This window comes from Patagioenas fasciata, chromosome 23, assembly GCF_037038585.1.
Source record: "Patagioenas fasciata isolate bPatFas1 chromosome 23, bPatFas1.hap1, whole genome shotgun sequence".
NCBI lineage: Eukaryota > Metazoa > Chordata > Aves > Columbiformes > Columbidae > Patagioenas > Patagioenas fasciata.
The window spans coordinates 7,888,974-7,903,941 of NC_092542.1; the positions used below are offsets into that span (position 1 = coordinate 7,888,974).

The 14,968-nt window shown below is 58.5% G+C and overlaps 1 protein-coding gene across 3 annotated transcripts; it reads left to right on the forward strand.

Annotated features, from left to right (window-relative positions):
* Positions 1 to 2,926: 2,926 nt before the first annotated feature.
* On the forward strand, positions 2,927 to 14,351 carry LOC136111113 (uncharacterized). 3 transcript variants are annotated; one of them, XM_071798375.1, is made up of 17 exons: positions 2,927 to 3,064; positions 8,786 to 8,865; positions 9,060 to 9,185; positions 9,303 to 9,382; positions 9,476 to 9,590; positions 9,914 to 10,003; positions 10,398 to 10,502; positions 10,949 to 11,098; positions 11,287 to 11,441; positions 11,750 to 11,894; positions 11,992 to 12,129; positions 12,309 to 12,485; positions 12,889 to 13,044; positions 13,211 to 13,312; positions 13,670 to 13,772; positions 14,009 to 14,068; positions 14,155 to 14,351. In XM_071798375.1, the coding sequence occupies exons 3-17, from the start codon at positions 9,087 to 9,089 to the stop codon at positions 14,286 to 14,288; spliced, it is 1,809 nt and encodes a 602-aa protein (XP_071654476.1). In that variant the 5' UTR covers positions 2,927 to 3,064; positions 8,786 to 8,865; positions 9,060 to 9,086; the 3' UTR covers positions 14,289 to 14,351. The 3 variants fall into 3 exon arrangements, with proteins under 3 accessions (XP_071654476.1, XP_071654473.1, XP_071654474.1); XM_071798372.1 differs by lacking the exon at positions 2,927 to 3,064 and adding an exon at positions 7,064 to 8,298; XM_071798373.1 differs by lacking the exons at positions 2,927 to 3,064; positions 10,949 to 11,098 and adding an exon at positions 7,064 to 8,298.
* The last annotated feature ends 617 nt before the right edge of the window (positions 14,352 to 14,968 follow it).

The following is a 14,968-nucleotide window of genomic DNA, read 5'->3' on the forward strand; positions in this document are numbered from 1 at the left end:
CCGACGGCGAAACGAACGCAGCTGCTCTGGAGCCCTGCGGGGTGTGGAGGTTCATGGCTCCGGAGGCTGTAAAGTTGTTTCTGCGCCTCCATTCCCCTCATGCCCCCCCATTCCCTTCACACCGACCCCCAATCCACCCCCCACTCCGACCCCCAGCTCCCCCCCCACCCCGACCCCCCAATTTCCCCCTCAATCACCGATCCCCAATCCCCCCCACTGGACCCTAATTCCCCCTCGCACCGACCCCCAACGCCCCCCACACCAACCCCTAATGCCCCTCACATCGACCCCCAAATCCTCCCCACACTGACCCCTCAAATCCTCCCCAGACCGACCCCCAACTTCCCCCCCACACCAAGCCCCAATTCCCCCCACACTGACCCCCAATGTCCCCCCCCACACCAGACCCCAATTCCCCCCTACACTGACCCCCCAATTCCCCCCTCAAACACCGACCCCCAATGCCCCCCCCGGACCCTAATTCCCCCTCGCACCGACCCCCAATGCCCCCCCACACACCGACCCCCAGTTCCTGCCCCCCACACCAACCCCTAATGCCCCTCACATCGACCCCCAAATCCTCCCCACACTGACCCCTCAAATCCTCCCCAGACCGAGCCCCAACTTTTCCCCCACACCGAGCCCCAATTCCCCCCACACTGACCCCCAATGCCCCCCCCACGCCAGACCCCAATTCCCCCCCACACCGACCCCAATTCCCCCCACACTGATCCCCAATGCGCCCCCCCACACCGACCCCCAATTCCCCCCACACTGATCCCCAATGCCCCCCCCTCACACCGACCCTGATTCCTCCCCAGACTGACCCCCAATGCCCCCTCACACCGACCCCCAAGGCCCCCCCTGCACTGATCCCCCCCCACCGACCCCCCAATTCCCCCCTCAATCATCGACCCCCAATCCCCCCCACTGGACCCTAATTCCCCCTCGCACCGACCCCCAACGCCCCCCACACACCGACCCCCAGTTCCTGCCCCCCACACCAACCCCTAATGCCCCTCACATCGACCCCCAAATCCTCCCCACACTGACCCCTCAAATCCTCCCCAGACCAACCCCCAACTTCCCCCCCCACCGACCCCCAATTCCCCCTCACACCGACCCCCCAAGCCCCCCCCACCGACCCCCAATTCCCCCCACACTGACCCCCAATGTCCCGCTCACACCGACCCCCCGTTTCTCCCCCACAACAGACCCCAGTTCCTCCCCCACACCGCCCCCCAATTCCCCCTCACACACCGACCCCAAATCCCCACCCCCACACTGCCCCCCAAATCCCCCCCTCACACCAACACCCAATGCCCCCCCTCACACCGACCCCCAATGTCCCCCCCCGATCCCCCGATGCCCCTCACACCGACCCCAATTCCTCCCCCCACACCGACCCCCAATGCCCCTCACGCCGACCCCCAGTTCCCCTCACAACCTCCACCAAAACGGCGGCGCCTCCCTCTCCTCCCTCCCGCCTTTTCCCGCCACACACCCCCGGCACGTGACGCCGGCGAGGGGGCGTGGCGGGCGGGGAGGGGCGTGGCCGGTGGGGATGGGGCGTGGCCGCGGCGCCGGCGGGCGGGAAGCGCCGTGGCGGGAAACGCCGAGTGAGGAGATCGCGTCCCCTCGGGTCCTTCGTGTCCCTTCATGTCCCCTCGTGTCCCTTCATGTCCCCTCGCGTCCCTCGGGTCCCCTCATCGTCCCCTCGTGTCCCCTCATCGTCCCCTCGTGTCCCTCGTGTCCCCTCATCTCCTCAGCACCCCCGCTGGAGCCCCCCCGTCCCTCCCCTCCAGGAGAGACCCCGGGGCTGGGGCGGATCCGCCATCAATCCCCCCACAGACTTTTTCCCTCTTTCCTCCCCCTTTTCCCTCTTTTCCCTCTTTCCCTCTTTATCCCTGTTTCCCCCCTTTTTCTCCCTTTTTCCCTCTTTCCCCCCCTTTTCCCTCTTTCCCCCTTTATCCCTCTTTTCCCTCTTTCCGCCCTTTTTCCCTCTTTTCCCCTTTATCCCTTTTTTCCCTCTTTCCGCCCTTTTTGCTCTTTCCCCCTTTATCCCTCTTTTCCCTCTTCCCCCCCTTTTCCCTCTTTCCCCTTTATCCCTCTTTGCCCCCTTTTTCCCCTCTTTTTCCTCTTTCCCCCTCTTTCCCTCTTTTCCCTCTTCCCCCTTTTTCCCTTTCCCCCCTTTTTCCCTCTTTTTCCTCTTTCCCCCCTTTTCTCCCCTTTTCCCTCTTCCCTCTTTTCCCTTCTTTCCCCCCTTTCCCTCTTCCCCCCTTTATCCCTGTTTCTCCCCTTTTGCCTCTTTCCTCGCTTTTTCCCCCTTTTCCCTCTTTCCCCCCTTTTCCCCTCTTTCCCCCGTTTTTCCCTCTTTTCCCTTTCCCCCCTTTTCCCTCTTCCCCGTTTCCCTCTCCCGTTTTCCCGTCCCTCCTCCCATTCCCATGCAGCCCAACCCCTTCCCCCCTTTTCCCCAGAGCAGTTTTCATACAGATCCCCCCTTTCCCCCCAGCCCCGAACCCCCGGGGGTTTCTCAGCATCAGCAGCCACTTCACTCCCCCCCAATTTAACTCTTTGTGTCCCTTTTCCAGGCTCTTTGGGAGCCCGGGTGTCCTGGGGCCGCTCTGGTTTTTGCTCCGGGGTGTTTGGAGCCCGGTGACCATGGACCTGTTTCCCTTGGGCGACGAGCTGCGTGGCTTTGCCCAGAGCCCCGGGCTGCTCTGCGGGGAAGTGCTGGACCTGAGCCTGGAGCCCAACCTGAGCCTGGAGCCCGACCTGAGCCCAGAGCCCGACCTGAGCCTGGAGCCCAACCTGAGCCTGGAGCCCAGTCTGAGCCTGGAGCCCAGTCTGAGCCTGGAGCCCGACCTGAGCCTGGAGCCCGACCTGGAGCCCAACCTGAGCCTGGAGCCCGACCTGGAGCCCAACGTGAGCCTGGAGCCTGACCTGGAGCCCAACGTGAGCCTGGAGCCTGACCTGGAGCCCAACCTGAGCCTGGAGCCTGACCTGGAGCCCAACTTGAGCCTTGAGCTCAGTATTTGCTAATGATCAGTATTTACTAATGATGGTCAGTATTTATTAATGATGATCAGTATTTATTAATGGTGATCAGTAATTATTAATAACGGCTAGTATTTATTAGTGATGATCAGTATTTATTAATGATGGTCAGTATTTATTAATGATGATCAGTATTTATTAGTGGTGATCAGTAATTATTAATAACGGTCAGTATTTATTAATGACGATCAGAATTTATTAATGATGGTCAGTATTTATTAATGATGATCAGTATTTATTAATGGTGATCAGTAATTATTAATAACGGCTAGTATTTATTAGTGACGATCAGTATTTATTAATGATGGTCAGTATTTATTAATGATGATCAGTATTTATTAGTGGTGATCAGTAATTATTAATAACGGTCAGTATTTATTAATGACAATCAGAATTTATTAATGATGGTCAGTATTTATTAATGACAATCAGTATTTATTAATGATGGTCAGTATTTATTAAGGACAATCAGCATTTATTAATGATGGTCAGTATTTATTAATGATGATCAGCATTATTAATAAGGATCAATATTTATTAATGGTGATCAGTATTTGTTAATAACAATCAGTATTTATTAGTGATGGTCAGTATTTATTAATGGTGATCAGTATTTATTAATGATGGTCAGTATTTATTAAGGACGATCAGTATTTATTAATGGTGATCAGTAATTATTAATAACGGTCAGTATTTATTAATGACGATCAGTAGTTATTAATGATGGCCAGTATTTATTAAGGACAATCAGCATTTATTAATGATGGTCAGTATTTATTCATGACAATCAGCATTATTAATAAGGATTGATATTTATTAATGGTGATCAGCATTTATTAATAACGATCAGTATTTATTAGTGATGGTCAGTATTTATTAATGGCGATCAGTATGTATTAATGGTGGTCAGTATTTATTAGTAACGATCGGTATTTATTAATGACAATCAGTATTTATTAATGACGGTCAGTATTTATTAATAACGATTGGTATTTATTAATGATGATCAGTATTTATTAATGATGGCCAGTATTTATTAATGATGATCAGCATTATGAATAAGGATCAATATTTATTAATGGTGATCAGCATTTATTAATAAGGATCAGTATTTATTAATGATGGTCAGTATTTATTAATGGCGATCAGTATTTATTAATGATGGCCAGTATTTATTAATGGCTGGAAGGACCATTCAGCCAGCCAGCCACAGTCCAGGAGGTTCCTCCAGTGCATTGATGATCACTTCCTCATGCAGATGGTGGAGGAGCCGACCAGGAGAGGTGCACTGCTGGATCTCATCCTCACTGACAAAGAGGGTCTGGTCGAAGCAGTAAAGGTCGAGGGCTGCCTGGGTTGCAGTGACCACGAGAGGGTGGAGTTCAGTATCTCGTGTGGCAGGAACAGAACAGCAAGTAGAATTGCAACCCTGGACTTTGGCAGGGCTAATTTCGGCCTTTTCAAGCAATTGCTGGGGGCAATCCCATGGGCAAGACTGCTTGAAGGAAAAGGGGCCCAAGAGAGCTGGATTGCATTCAGAGATTGCTTCTTCCATGCTCAGGATCAGAGCATCCCCACACGTAGGAAGTCGAGGAAGGGAGCCAGAAGGCCTGTGTGGTTGAATAGGGATCTGTTGGGTATGCTCAAGCAGAAGAGGCGAGTTTACAGGTCATGGAAGCAGGGGCTGGCCACTTGGGAGGAATATAAGGCTGCTGTTAGAGGATGCAGGAAGGCAGCTAGGGTAGCCAAGGCCTCCTTAGAATTACAGCTGGCGAGAGGGGTCAAGGACAGCAAGAAGAACTTTTCCAAATACACAGCAGATAAAACTAATACCAGAGGCAATGTAGGCCCACTGATGAATGAGGTGGGTGCCCTGGTGGCAGAAGACACAGAGAAGGCAGAATTGCTGAATGCCGCCTTTGTCTCTGTCTACTCCGCTGGAGGCTGTCCTGGGGAGCCCTGTACCCCTGAGACCCCGGATGAAGCCAGGTTAATGGAGGAGTTTGCTTTAGTCGATGAGGACTGGGTTAGGGAACAATTAAATAGTCTGGACATCCATAAATCCCTGGGTCCAGATGGGATGCATCCGCGGGTGCTGAGGGAGCTGGCTGAAGTCATTGCTGGACCGCTCTCCATCATTTTTGCCAAGTCTTGGGAAACGGGAGAGGTGCCCGAGGATTGGAGGAAAGCAAATGTCACTGCAGGCTTCAAAAAGGGCAAGAATGAGGACCCGGGTAATTATAGACCGGTCAGCCTCACCTCTGTCCCTGGGAAAGTAATGGAACAGCTTATCCTTGGTGCCATCTGAAGGCACATCAGGGATAAGAGGGTCATTAGGGGCAGTCAGCATGGCTTCACCAAGGGTAAGTCATGCTTGACCAACCTCATAGCCTTTTATGAGAATGTACCAAGGTGGATGGATGATGGCAGAGCGGTGGATGTGGGCTACCTTGACTTCAGTAAAGCCTTTGACACAGTCTGCACAGCATCCTCACAGCTAAATTGAGGAGGTGTGGTCTGGACAATAGAGTAGTGAGGTGGGTTGCAAACTGGCTTAAAGAGAGAAGCCAGAGAGTGGCGGTCAATGGTGCGGAGTCCAGTTGGAGGCCAGTATCTAGTGGAGTGCCTCAGGGGTCAGTACTGGGGCCAATATTATTCAATATATTCATTAATGATTTAGACGAGGGAATTGAGTGTACGATCAGCAAGTTTGCTGATGACACCAAGCTGGGAGGAGTGGCTGACACTGGAAGCTGTGCCGCCATCCAGAGACCTGGACAGGCTGGAGAGCTGGGCGGGGGATAACCTGATGGAATTTAACAAGGGAAAGTGTAGAGTCCTGCATCTGGGCAGGAACAACCCCAGGGTCAGTATAGGTTGGGGAATGACCTATTAGAGAGCAGTGTAGGGGAAAGGGACCTGGGGGTCCTGGTGGACAACAGGATGACCATGAGCCAGCACTGGGCCCTTGTGGCCAGGAAGGCCAATGGTACCTGGGGTGTATTAGAGGAGGGGTGGTCAGTAGGTCAGAGAGGTCCTCCATCCTCTCTACTCCACCCTGGTTAGACCACACCTGGAATATTGTGTCCAGTTGTGGTCCCTCAGTTCCAGAAGGACAGGGAACTGCTGGAGAGGGTCCAGCATAGGGCAACAAAGATGCTGAAGGGAGTGGAGCATCTCCCTTATGGAGAAAGGCTGAGGGAGCTGGGGCTCTTTAGTTTGGAGAAGAGGAGACTGAGGGGTGACCTCATTAATATTTATAAATATATAAAGGGTGAGTGCCACGAGGATGGAGCCGGGCTCTTCTCAGTGGCAAACAATGATAGGACAAGGGGCAATGGGATCAAGCTGGAACACAAGAGGTTCCACTTAAATTTGAGAAAGAACTTCTTCTCAGTGAGGGTGACAGAGCACTGGCCCAGGCTGCCCAGGGAGGTTGTGGAGTCTCCTTCCCTGCAGACGTTCAAACCCGCCTGGACATGTTCCTGTGCGACCTCTCCTAGGCGTTCCTGCTCCAGCAGGGGGATTGGACTGGATGATCTTTTGAGGTCCCTTCCAATCCCAAACACACTGTGATACTGTGATACTGTGAATTCCGTGGCAGGTTCACTCTATCGTTCACTGAATGGGGGAAATACGCCAAGCCCAGTGCTGCTGACCTTCTCTGCAGGTGCCTGTACCCGTTCACGGAGCACACGGTCAGGATTCTTCTCTCCCTGATAACCGTTCGCCCTGGAGTCCCTGTTTAAAGCTCCAGTGGCAAACTTCTCTGATTCCACGTGGGCTTTGCTGTGTTGAGCTGTAGACGTTGTTTATTGTCCATAGCCTTGCAGGTGCTGTTTTGCCTGGACGCAAATTCCTTTCTTCTCGGCGAAGTGCAATACGGGCCTTGTCTTGTAAGTGATCAGTGTAGTTTGGAGTTGCTTTTGGTAGATATGAGCAGAACTTCGCAGCCTAAAATTTTAGCAAATCCAGCTTACCAAGTAACAAAAGCAAAGAGTATATTAAAAATCATATCAGCTTATGTCCCAAAAGAATTGATTATATTTAGTGTGCATCTACTTAAGGTAAATGATTAATATTAAACTTATCTCTGAGTAGCAAAACCATTGCCACACAGCTCACTTATTTAGCAGGGAGAGCTCACAGTGGGCTCATCCAGGCTGTCGTATTTATGGAGTGAAGTGATAGGCTCGCAGTCACGTTGCGCACAGTAAGAAAAGTGTTTCTGAGACTCATGCGCTCACAAATTACCAGCGCTCATCTGCTCTTCTGCTTCCCCGTGGGTCTCCTGGCAGGAGTTCTTGGCCTGGTTACGGCTCAGCCCCTTCCCTCCTCTGGAGCCTGGACCAAACTGCTCTGGTTTGGCTGGGGGTGACTGGGGGATCGAGTGCATCTGCCACCCCTGGCAGCCCAGAGAGAACTGAGCCAGCCAACGGGATCCTTTCCACAACATCCTCATAGGCACCTGGAGCAAGGAGCGTGGCATTGAGTGTGTCTGTGACACCCCCATCATGCACCAGCTGCTGGGAACATGGAGCGGTGCAGCAGACTGTTCAAGACTCTGCTCAGAGCAATGGGTGCTGGAGCTTTTAGAAACTGGGATGGAAACTCAACAGCCAGGTGCCCAGGGCTGAGCTGGGCTGTGCCTCCCAGGGGACATCCTGACCCTCCCTGCCCTGGGTCACAGTGGGGCCCTTTGTGACGTCACCTGGTGACACCCATGCCCCGCATGTGCTCAGCGCCACTGTGACCCCAGCCCACACTGTCCGGCAGGACGGTGACGGGACAGGGTGCGAGCACGGAGCTGGCGAGAGCCCCGAGCGTAGCCCACGTCTGTCGATCGGAGAATCTTCTTGGTTGGAAGCGACCCTTGAGATCATCGAGCCCAACCACAACCCGGCTCTGCTGCCCCGGCAGACTTGGAGCCCGGAGCTCCTGAGCTCAGCTCCCGTCTTTCCCCGACGAGGAGCACACGGGCGCATCCCACACCTTTCCCCGCTGCCTCTGGCAGAGCTGCAGCACCGAGGCGTTTGCCGAAGCGTCCGCCTTCCCCATCCTTAGTCCTTCCCTTTGACCGAAACATGGCGGAGAGACCCCCCCTCCGACCCAGGCTGGCCTGGCAGGAGAGACCCCCCAGCCGCCCCCGGGTGGCCTGGCAGGAGAAGGCTGGGGGTCCCCAGGAGGCCAGATCTCCAGCGCAGCCCAACCAGGTGGATGCGGCCCAGCCACCGCAGATGGGTGAGTGAGGGGCCCTGATTGCCTGGGCGGGGGGGGCCCAGCGATCGCTCCCCGCTCCACACCAGGATCACGACTCCCCACACGCTGGCAGGGGGTTCCCATGGGTGGTGATGATGCTGCCTGAAGCCCAGGGCTGCTCCGAGCTGGGCGCCGGCCCCAGCACAGCCCCTGCGGGCAGAGGGGACCCAGCTCCTGCTGCAGGGCACGGGCAGCGAGAGGCAGCTGGGCGGGCAGGAGGCACCGTGCTGCGGGACGGGGACCTTTCCTGCCCGTCTGAACCGAGTTCCTCACCCGCTGCACCGGGGGCTTTCCCCGTCCTGCCTGGCTCCAGCATCGCAGCCCCTCTGCCGGGCACCCTCCAGCCCCACACGCTCGGGGAGGCTGTGCCGGGGCAGCGGGTGTGGGGCTGGACGGGGGCAGAGCTCCTTCTGCCCTGTCCTGCCTGCAGACCCCCTGAGCAGCCCTCCCTGCTCTGCCCCTTTCTCAGATGCCGATTCGCTACGCGCGAATGGATTTCTACGGGGATACGTGGACTCCATCGTGTCCTTCCTCAGCAGCCCAGACAAGGTGACCGCAGCCGCTTTCAAGGCGGCTGAGCCGGCGTCTGCTGGCAGGGGCTCTGCTGCGGGTGCTGGAGGGAGCTGGCTGGGCAGAGCTGCTGCTCCCAGGTCTCTAATGGCGCTGCACCCCATGCTGCGGTGCCGCTGGCCGCGTGTCCCCATCTCACGCTCCCTGTTTGCCTCTCTGCTCCCTGGCTCTAGGAGGAGAGCCACAAGATCGGGTTTCTCATGGACATCCGCGACCTGTGCGACACCAGCAGGCGCCACCGCTCGCCAAGGGGCCTGGATGTCTTCTGCCAGAGATACGAGCTGGCAGAGAAGATCGAGGTGAGGGGACACCCGGCGGCGCTGGGGAAGGGATCGAGGACTCCGGCACCTGTGACAACAGCGCTGGGCAGGGCCGGGGGCTGGTGGCGCTGGGTCCCATCCCGGCTGTGCTCTCAGGTGCTGCTGGCAGAGGAGCCCAGGGCCCAGCTGCGCTCGGCGCTGCGGCAGATCGCCATGCGTGCCATTGCCGAGCTGAGGTACCTGCCCATCCCTCCCGGGGACGCCTGCGCGAGGCCTCGAGGCACCGCTCCAGGTTCCAGCGTGCAACGGGCTGCTCGCTCTCTTTGCAGCGCCGTGGAGAGGGTGCTGGAGGGCAAGGAGACCAGGCTGCTCCAAGCCTGCTTCTCCAGTGTCTTCTTGCTCCCACCAGAAGTGGAGGACGTGGACCGTTACCTCTACTTAGAAGTAAGAGCTGCGTGAGCTCCGGGAGCCCCCGGTCCCTCTGTCTGCTCCCCTACAGCCCCGTGCCGCGATGTGACCAGAGATCCAAGGCAGGGCAGGGTCTCAGCTCTGCTGTCCCACCCTCACCCCTTCGTCCCCTGCCTGTGGGCCTGGCCACGTCCAGTTCCGCAGGCTGCTCTGCCCATAGCGGGTTATTGTCCCCGGGTCTCTCCCGGGCACAGCGCAGCAGCGCCGGAGTCGTCCCTCGGTGCTGGGAGCACACATCAGTCCCCTGGGAGGGAGAGGGGTGGCAGGAAACACGACCACAACCTGTTGTGTTCTTGCAGACCGTGCGGTCCATGGACAACATGCTGGAGGCGTTGCTTCTCAACTCCGGCGCCTCCAGAGCCAGCGAGCTGCTGCACAACATCTTCCAGGTCTGGGGGTGCCGAGTTTGGGCTTCACCAGGGCTGTTCCTCACCCTGGGGGACAGGGTGGCCACTCTGGAGGTGACAGTGCCACCCGTGCCGTGCAGAGAGCGCTGCCGGGAGGGCGCCCACCTCCCCGGGGAACCAGGGCTGCCCTCCAGGCTCTTCCGCAGCGCAGTGGCCGCAGAGGTGGCATCCGCCTTCCTGCCTGGGCACAGGGCTGGCCCGGGGCGTTTGTCCCAAGCCTGCCAGGGACCCCAGGGCGAGAACCTCACTGCAGGCTTTGCTGGAGCCCTGGGGAATCCTTAATGGAGCGGCCAGTCCAGCAGAGGAGTTGAGCGGTGCTGCTTCTGCTGGAGCGGTGGCTGCTCCCAGGGCTCACCAGCAGCTTCTCTCTCCCCAGATGCTCTTGACCTTCGGCAGCTCCGAAAGAGAACACGTGCGGCAGAGGGCCCTGGGGAGGATTGAGGAGCTGAGCTTCGTGTTGGCTGAGAGCCCCACGCTGGGGGTAAGGAGCCAGGCGCCCTCCGGCCAGCCCGTCTGCCCATCCCTGCAGCCCGGAGCAGCCTGCAGCTCTCCCCACGCGGGGCTGCTGCCCACCCAGCTGCTCTGGGAGCCGTGACCGGCACGGCCTGGAAAGCCCTGCCTGCCCACGGAGCCCTGCACACGCGCTTGGGTTCAGGGCTTTGGCAGCGGCTGCCTGCCCTCAGCCCTCCTGCCGTTCGGTCTCCCTCGCCCAGGGCTGGTGCCGCTCTGGGACAGACACACACGGCCCTGAGAGCCATAGGGACACCCAGATCCCAGAGCTGGGGCAGCTGCCGGGGCATCTCCTGCTTTGCCGCAGCACCCACAGCACCGCCGGGCGTCCATGCGGGGCTGCGGGCACCGCCCGGCACGCAGCAGCACCAGGGCGCTCGGTGTGACTTGGCTGCGCTGCCTCCCTTCCTCCCTTAGCCCTTTGCAGAGCACCTCCAGCCTCCCGAGAGAACAGACCTGGTCCTGGTGTTGATCAAGGCGCTGCCCGGCTCCAGCACCTTTGACAAGCAGGCGGCCACAAACCTGCTGGACATGGTGGAGAGAGACTGCGGGTTCTGGCTGGTGGATGTAAGTGGCCTTTGGCTGCACTGCTCTGCCCTTTGGCCCTGCCAGGCCTTGCTCTCCCTCCATCCATCTCTTCCTCCCAAATCCCGGTGAAGCGAAGCCACGTGAAGGCGACAGAGCGGGATGGGAAGGGCAGTGAGGAAACGGCTGCGCTCCAGTGGCAGCACCATCCCGACCTGTGTCCCCTCCAGGTGCCGAAGATCACGAGCTGCATCCACAAAACCCTGGGGTTCATCAGCACCGCGCCGGCCCGGCAGAGAGTGGCGTCCCTAATTGTCCCCATGGCTGACAAGTGCCCTGCGGAGGTGGTGTCCACGCTGCTGACAATCGCACCACCCGGAGACAGGTACTGGCCCCAAAAGCCGTGAGGGCTTGTTCCCTGTGGGGAGAGGGACGCAGAGCCAAGGGATCCTGCGGGACACCCCCGAGGAGCAGGACCCTCCATCCCACTGCGCTTCCCAGCGCCTGGGGTCACCAGGCCCGCAGCAGCCACAGCTGAGCGAGCCAGCCCAGAGCCCCCCACTGCGCTCCTGCCAGCCCCATAGAGCAGCAGCTCAGCCTCTGCTGCTGCCCGGGGCATCCCCAGCGTCCTGCAGCGCTGGCCCGGCCACGCTGCGCTGGCCCGGCTGCCCTGCTGACAGCGCTCTCCTGCAGCACTGCCCTGGCTCTGTGGGAGGTGATGTTCTCCGTGCCCCAGACCCTGCAGAACGTGTTGAAGGAGCTGCTCATCCAACTCCAGGACCGGCACTGTAGGGTCTTACATACATGCTGGGAGGACACGTCCATCCTCCGCTTGGCTGTGAGTCACTGGATAAAGCTCCCGGTGCCCCAGGAGCTGCACGGTGCAGGGAGCCCCACCAGCTCTGCCGGTCGCTCACTGCTGGCTTTGCTTTCAGATGCTGGCCAGCAGTGACCTGCAAGACGAGGAGTTTGCTGCAATGTACCTCGTCATGAGGTTTCTGAGGGAACAAAGTCCAAAGGTGCTCTCCCTGGTGCTCAGGGCCTTGATGACGCTGTCAGAGAGAGAAGAGATGGTGAGTAGGGTCATGCCAAGGGAGCCATGCTGGCAGCCAAGGGGCAGTGGGTTCGGGCTTGGCCTGGGCTGGCAGTGGCTGGGGTGCCTGCTCCAAGGGCCCTCCCTGCCATGGTGGGGCCTGGGGGGCTCTCCAGACATGGACCCGGTGCCAAGAGGGAAACTCTCTTCTTCATCCAGGCCAGAAAAATGAAGGTCATGCTGCCAGACCTGGCGTGGGTCCTGCAGTACGGCAATAACGTCATCAAGACCAAGGCTCTGGTGGTCTTCATAAACGTGATGGCTCAGCTGGAGAGGGAGGAGGCCAGCGCCATCGCCGTGCTGCTGGCAAACCTTCTCCTGCCCTTCTTTGATGACGTAAGGCTGATGTATAACCCTGAGCCTGGTGGGTGAGAACTGGGCAATGACAGCTGCCCTGCAGCCCGGCCACTGGAGCAGGGGCTTCTCCTCTGCTTTCCCCCCGGGGCTCTTGTGGGATGGGTTCTGGTTCTGCAGCCCAGCCCAGCTGCTCCCACAGCTCCTCCCCACCATGGCTGCTGGAGCTGGTGGGGATGCTGGGACGGCACTTTGAGGCACAGGCATTGCTGAACAAGTCTCTTGAGTGGCCCTTCATGCACCCAGGGCCGCAGATCTGGCCACAGCTGCAGTGTGCACAGTGCGCCCTGGAGCGTCCCCCCTCCCATCAGCCGTGCAGGAGCTCCTGCTCCCCGTGGGCAGGGAGCTGCTGGTGCTCAGGTCCTGCTGTGCTGCTCCCTCCCAGGAGCTGAGCCAGCTGAGAGAGAGCTCCATCGGCCTCTTCAGACACCTGATGAAGATGGTGGTGGGGAACGACAAGACAAAGATGAAGAACACGGTGCGACTTGGCCTGCTCCCTCTCTTCTTCCGCATGAGTGACCAAGTGCAGAGCGTGGCCAAGGTGCGGATTTCAAAGCTGAGCGGTGACGCAGGGAAGAGACCCCTGGGTGCTTGGGACCCCTGCTCCCTAACGGCAGAATCACCCCGGGAGCAAAGCCCAGAGGAGGGGGACACCAGGTCTCCTGCCCCAACCGTGGTGCCATCTCCCAGTTTCTGCTGTTCCGTAGGTGGCCAGGGAAGCCCTCCTGGGTGCAGCAGAGCTCCTGAAATGGAAACAGCTCAGACACCTGGTACAGACTCAGCAGACATGGAGGACTGGAGAGAGCTTGGTGAGGACAACCCCCAAGGACCAGGGCCCAAGCTGGATGGGGGCTGCCCCACATGTCTGTGCTGTGGGCTCTGCAGAGGTGCCTCCCCTGCCCTCCTGCAGCCCCGAGCTGCGTCCTTGTTCCCTGAACTCAAGAACAGAGCCCCCAAGGGCTCTTCCCTCTGCCCCACACCCAGCAGGAGGGAGGGCGCTCAGCACCCCTGGGACCCCTCGGTCTGTGTCTCTCAGCCCCACAGGGCTCCTGGCTGGGACACAGGAATGGTCGGAGGGGAAGGGGAACGTGGGTTCCTGGGAGGAGGGGCTGGTCCGGCCAGCTGGGGAGGGACAGGAGGTGCTCACAGCCCTGTGCTCTCTCCAGCTGGAGCGGGACAGGAGCAGGGCTCAAGAGCTCTTGAGCCAGAGCCTGCCGTACCTGAGGGACGCTCAGCCCAGCCTGCGAGAGGCGGCCCTGAGGTTCATCGGTGAGTCCCAGCCCCCGGGTCCCTCCTTGGGCACCGCTGCCCTGGCACCAGGAGCAGCCCTGTGGCTCCAGAGCCCCAGCTGCCCCGGGCAGGCCCTTGGCCTCCCCTCCCAGCCCTGCCCACGCAGGTGGCCGCGGTGGCCGCCTCACTCGGTCCCAGCATCTCGGCTCCTGCTGTCCCCTGGGGTGGGCGCTGCGGAGGGGAGGGAGCAGGGGCTGATGGAGCTCTGTGCCCAGGGCTGGCTGCGCGGCACCTGAGGGACCCAAGCGAGGAGGAGCTGGCTGAGATCTGCAGAGGTGAGCGGGGAGCGCGGTCGGAGGGGACGCCTGGGGGTCTCTGTAGACATGGGAGCTCATCTGGGCTCTGCTTCTTTCCCTTGCAGCCATTCAGCCCCTGGAGGGGGACAGCGACCCCTCCGTCTGCTCCCTGGCAGCTCAGACCGTTGGCATCGTGTGCTCTTCATGGAAGCGGCCGAGGTCTCGATGGAGCCTGCGAGCCCTGTGCTGCTGGCGCTGACCCGGGGCAGGAGCAGCTCTGCTGGGGAACACGGCTGGGGGGCAATAAAGAGCCCTTTGTGAAGCTGGGTTGGATGTCTGCCCTTCCCAAGGAGCCCAGAGCCGCTCTGAGGGCTCCGGTGTGGAGGGGTTGCTGGGAGATGGAGATTTGTTACCAAGAGACCCATAAGTGACCCACAGAGACCCATAAGTGACGCATAGAGACTGATAAGTAACACATAGACACCCATAAATGACCCACAGAGACCCATAAGTCACACAAAGAGACCCATAAGTGACCAACAGAGACCCATAAGTGACCCACAGAGACCCATAAGTGACACATAGAGACCCATAAGTGACACATAGAGACCCATAAGTGACACATAGAGACCCATAAGTCACTCACACAGCCCCATAAGTGACTTAAAGAGACCCCTAAGTGCCCCATAGCGTCTCACCAGTGCCCCATAGAACCCCACAGGTTACTCATGGAGCCTCATAAGTGACTCTTAGTGACCCATAAGTGTCTGTCAGTGACCTCCAAGTGCCCCATAGTCACCCACAAGTTCCCCATACGTCCCCCAAAATTGACCCATAAAGCTCCATAAGTGACCCATAGAGACCCATAGGTGCCCCATAGCATCTCCCCAGTGCCCCATAGAGCCCCATAAGTGACACATATAGCCCCATAAGTGGCCT

Excerpts from the sequence above, each read along its gene's own strand:
- LOC136111113 (XM_071798372.1), top strand. The coding sequence starts at position 8,142 with ATGGCGGAGAGACCCCCCCTCCGACCCAGGCTGGCCTGGCAGGAGAGA. Across the intron at positions 11,442-11,749 it reads ATCGCACCACCCGGAGACAG|CACTGCCCTGGCTCTGTGGG; the intron begins GTACTGGCCCCA and ends GCTCTCCTGCAG. Across the intron at positions 12,486-12,888 it reads TCCTGCCCTTCTTTGATGAC|GAGCTGAGCCAGCTGAGAGA; the intron begins GTAAGGCTGATG and ends GCTCCCTCCCAG.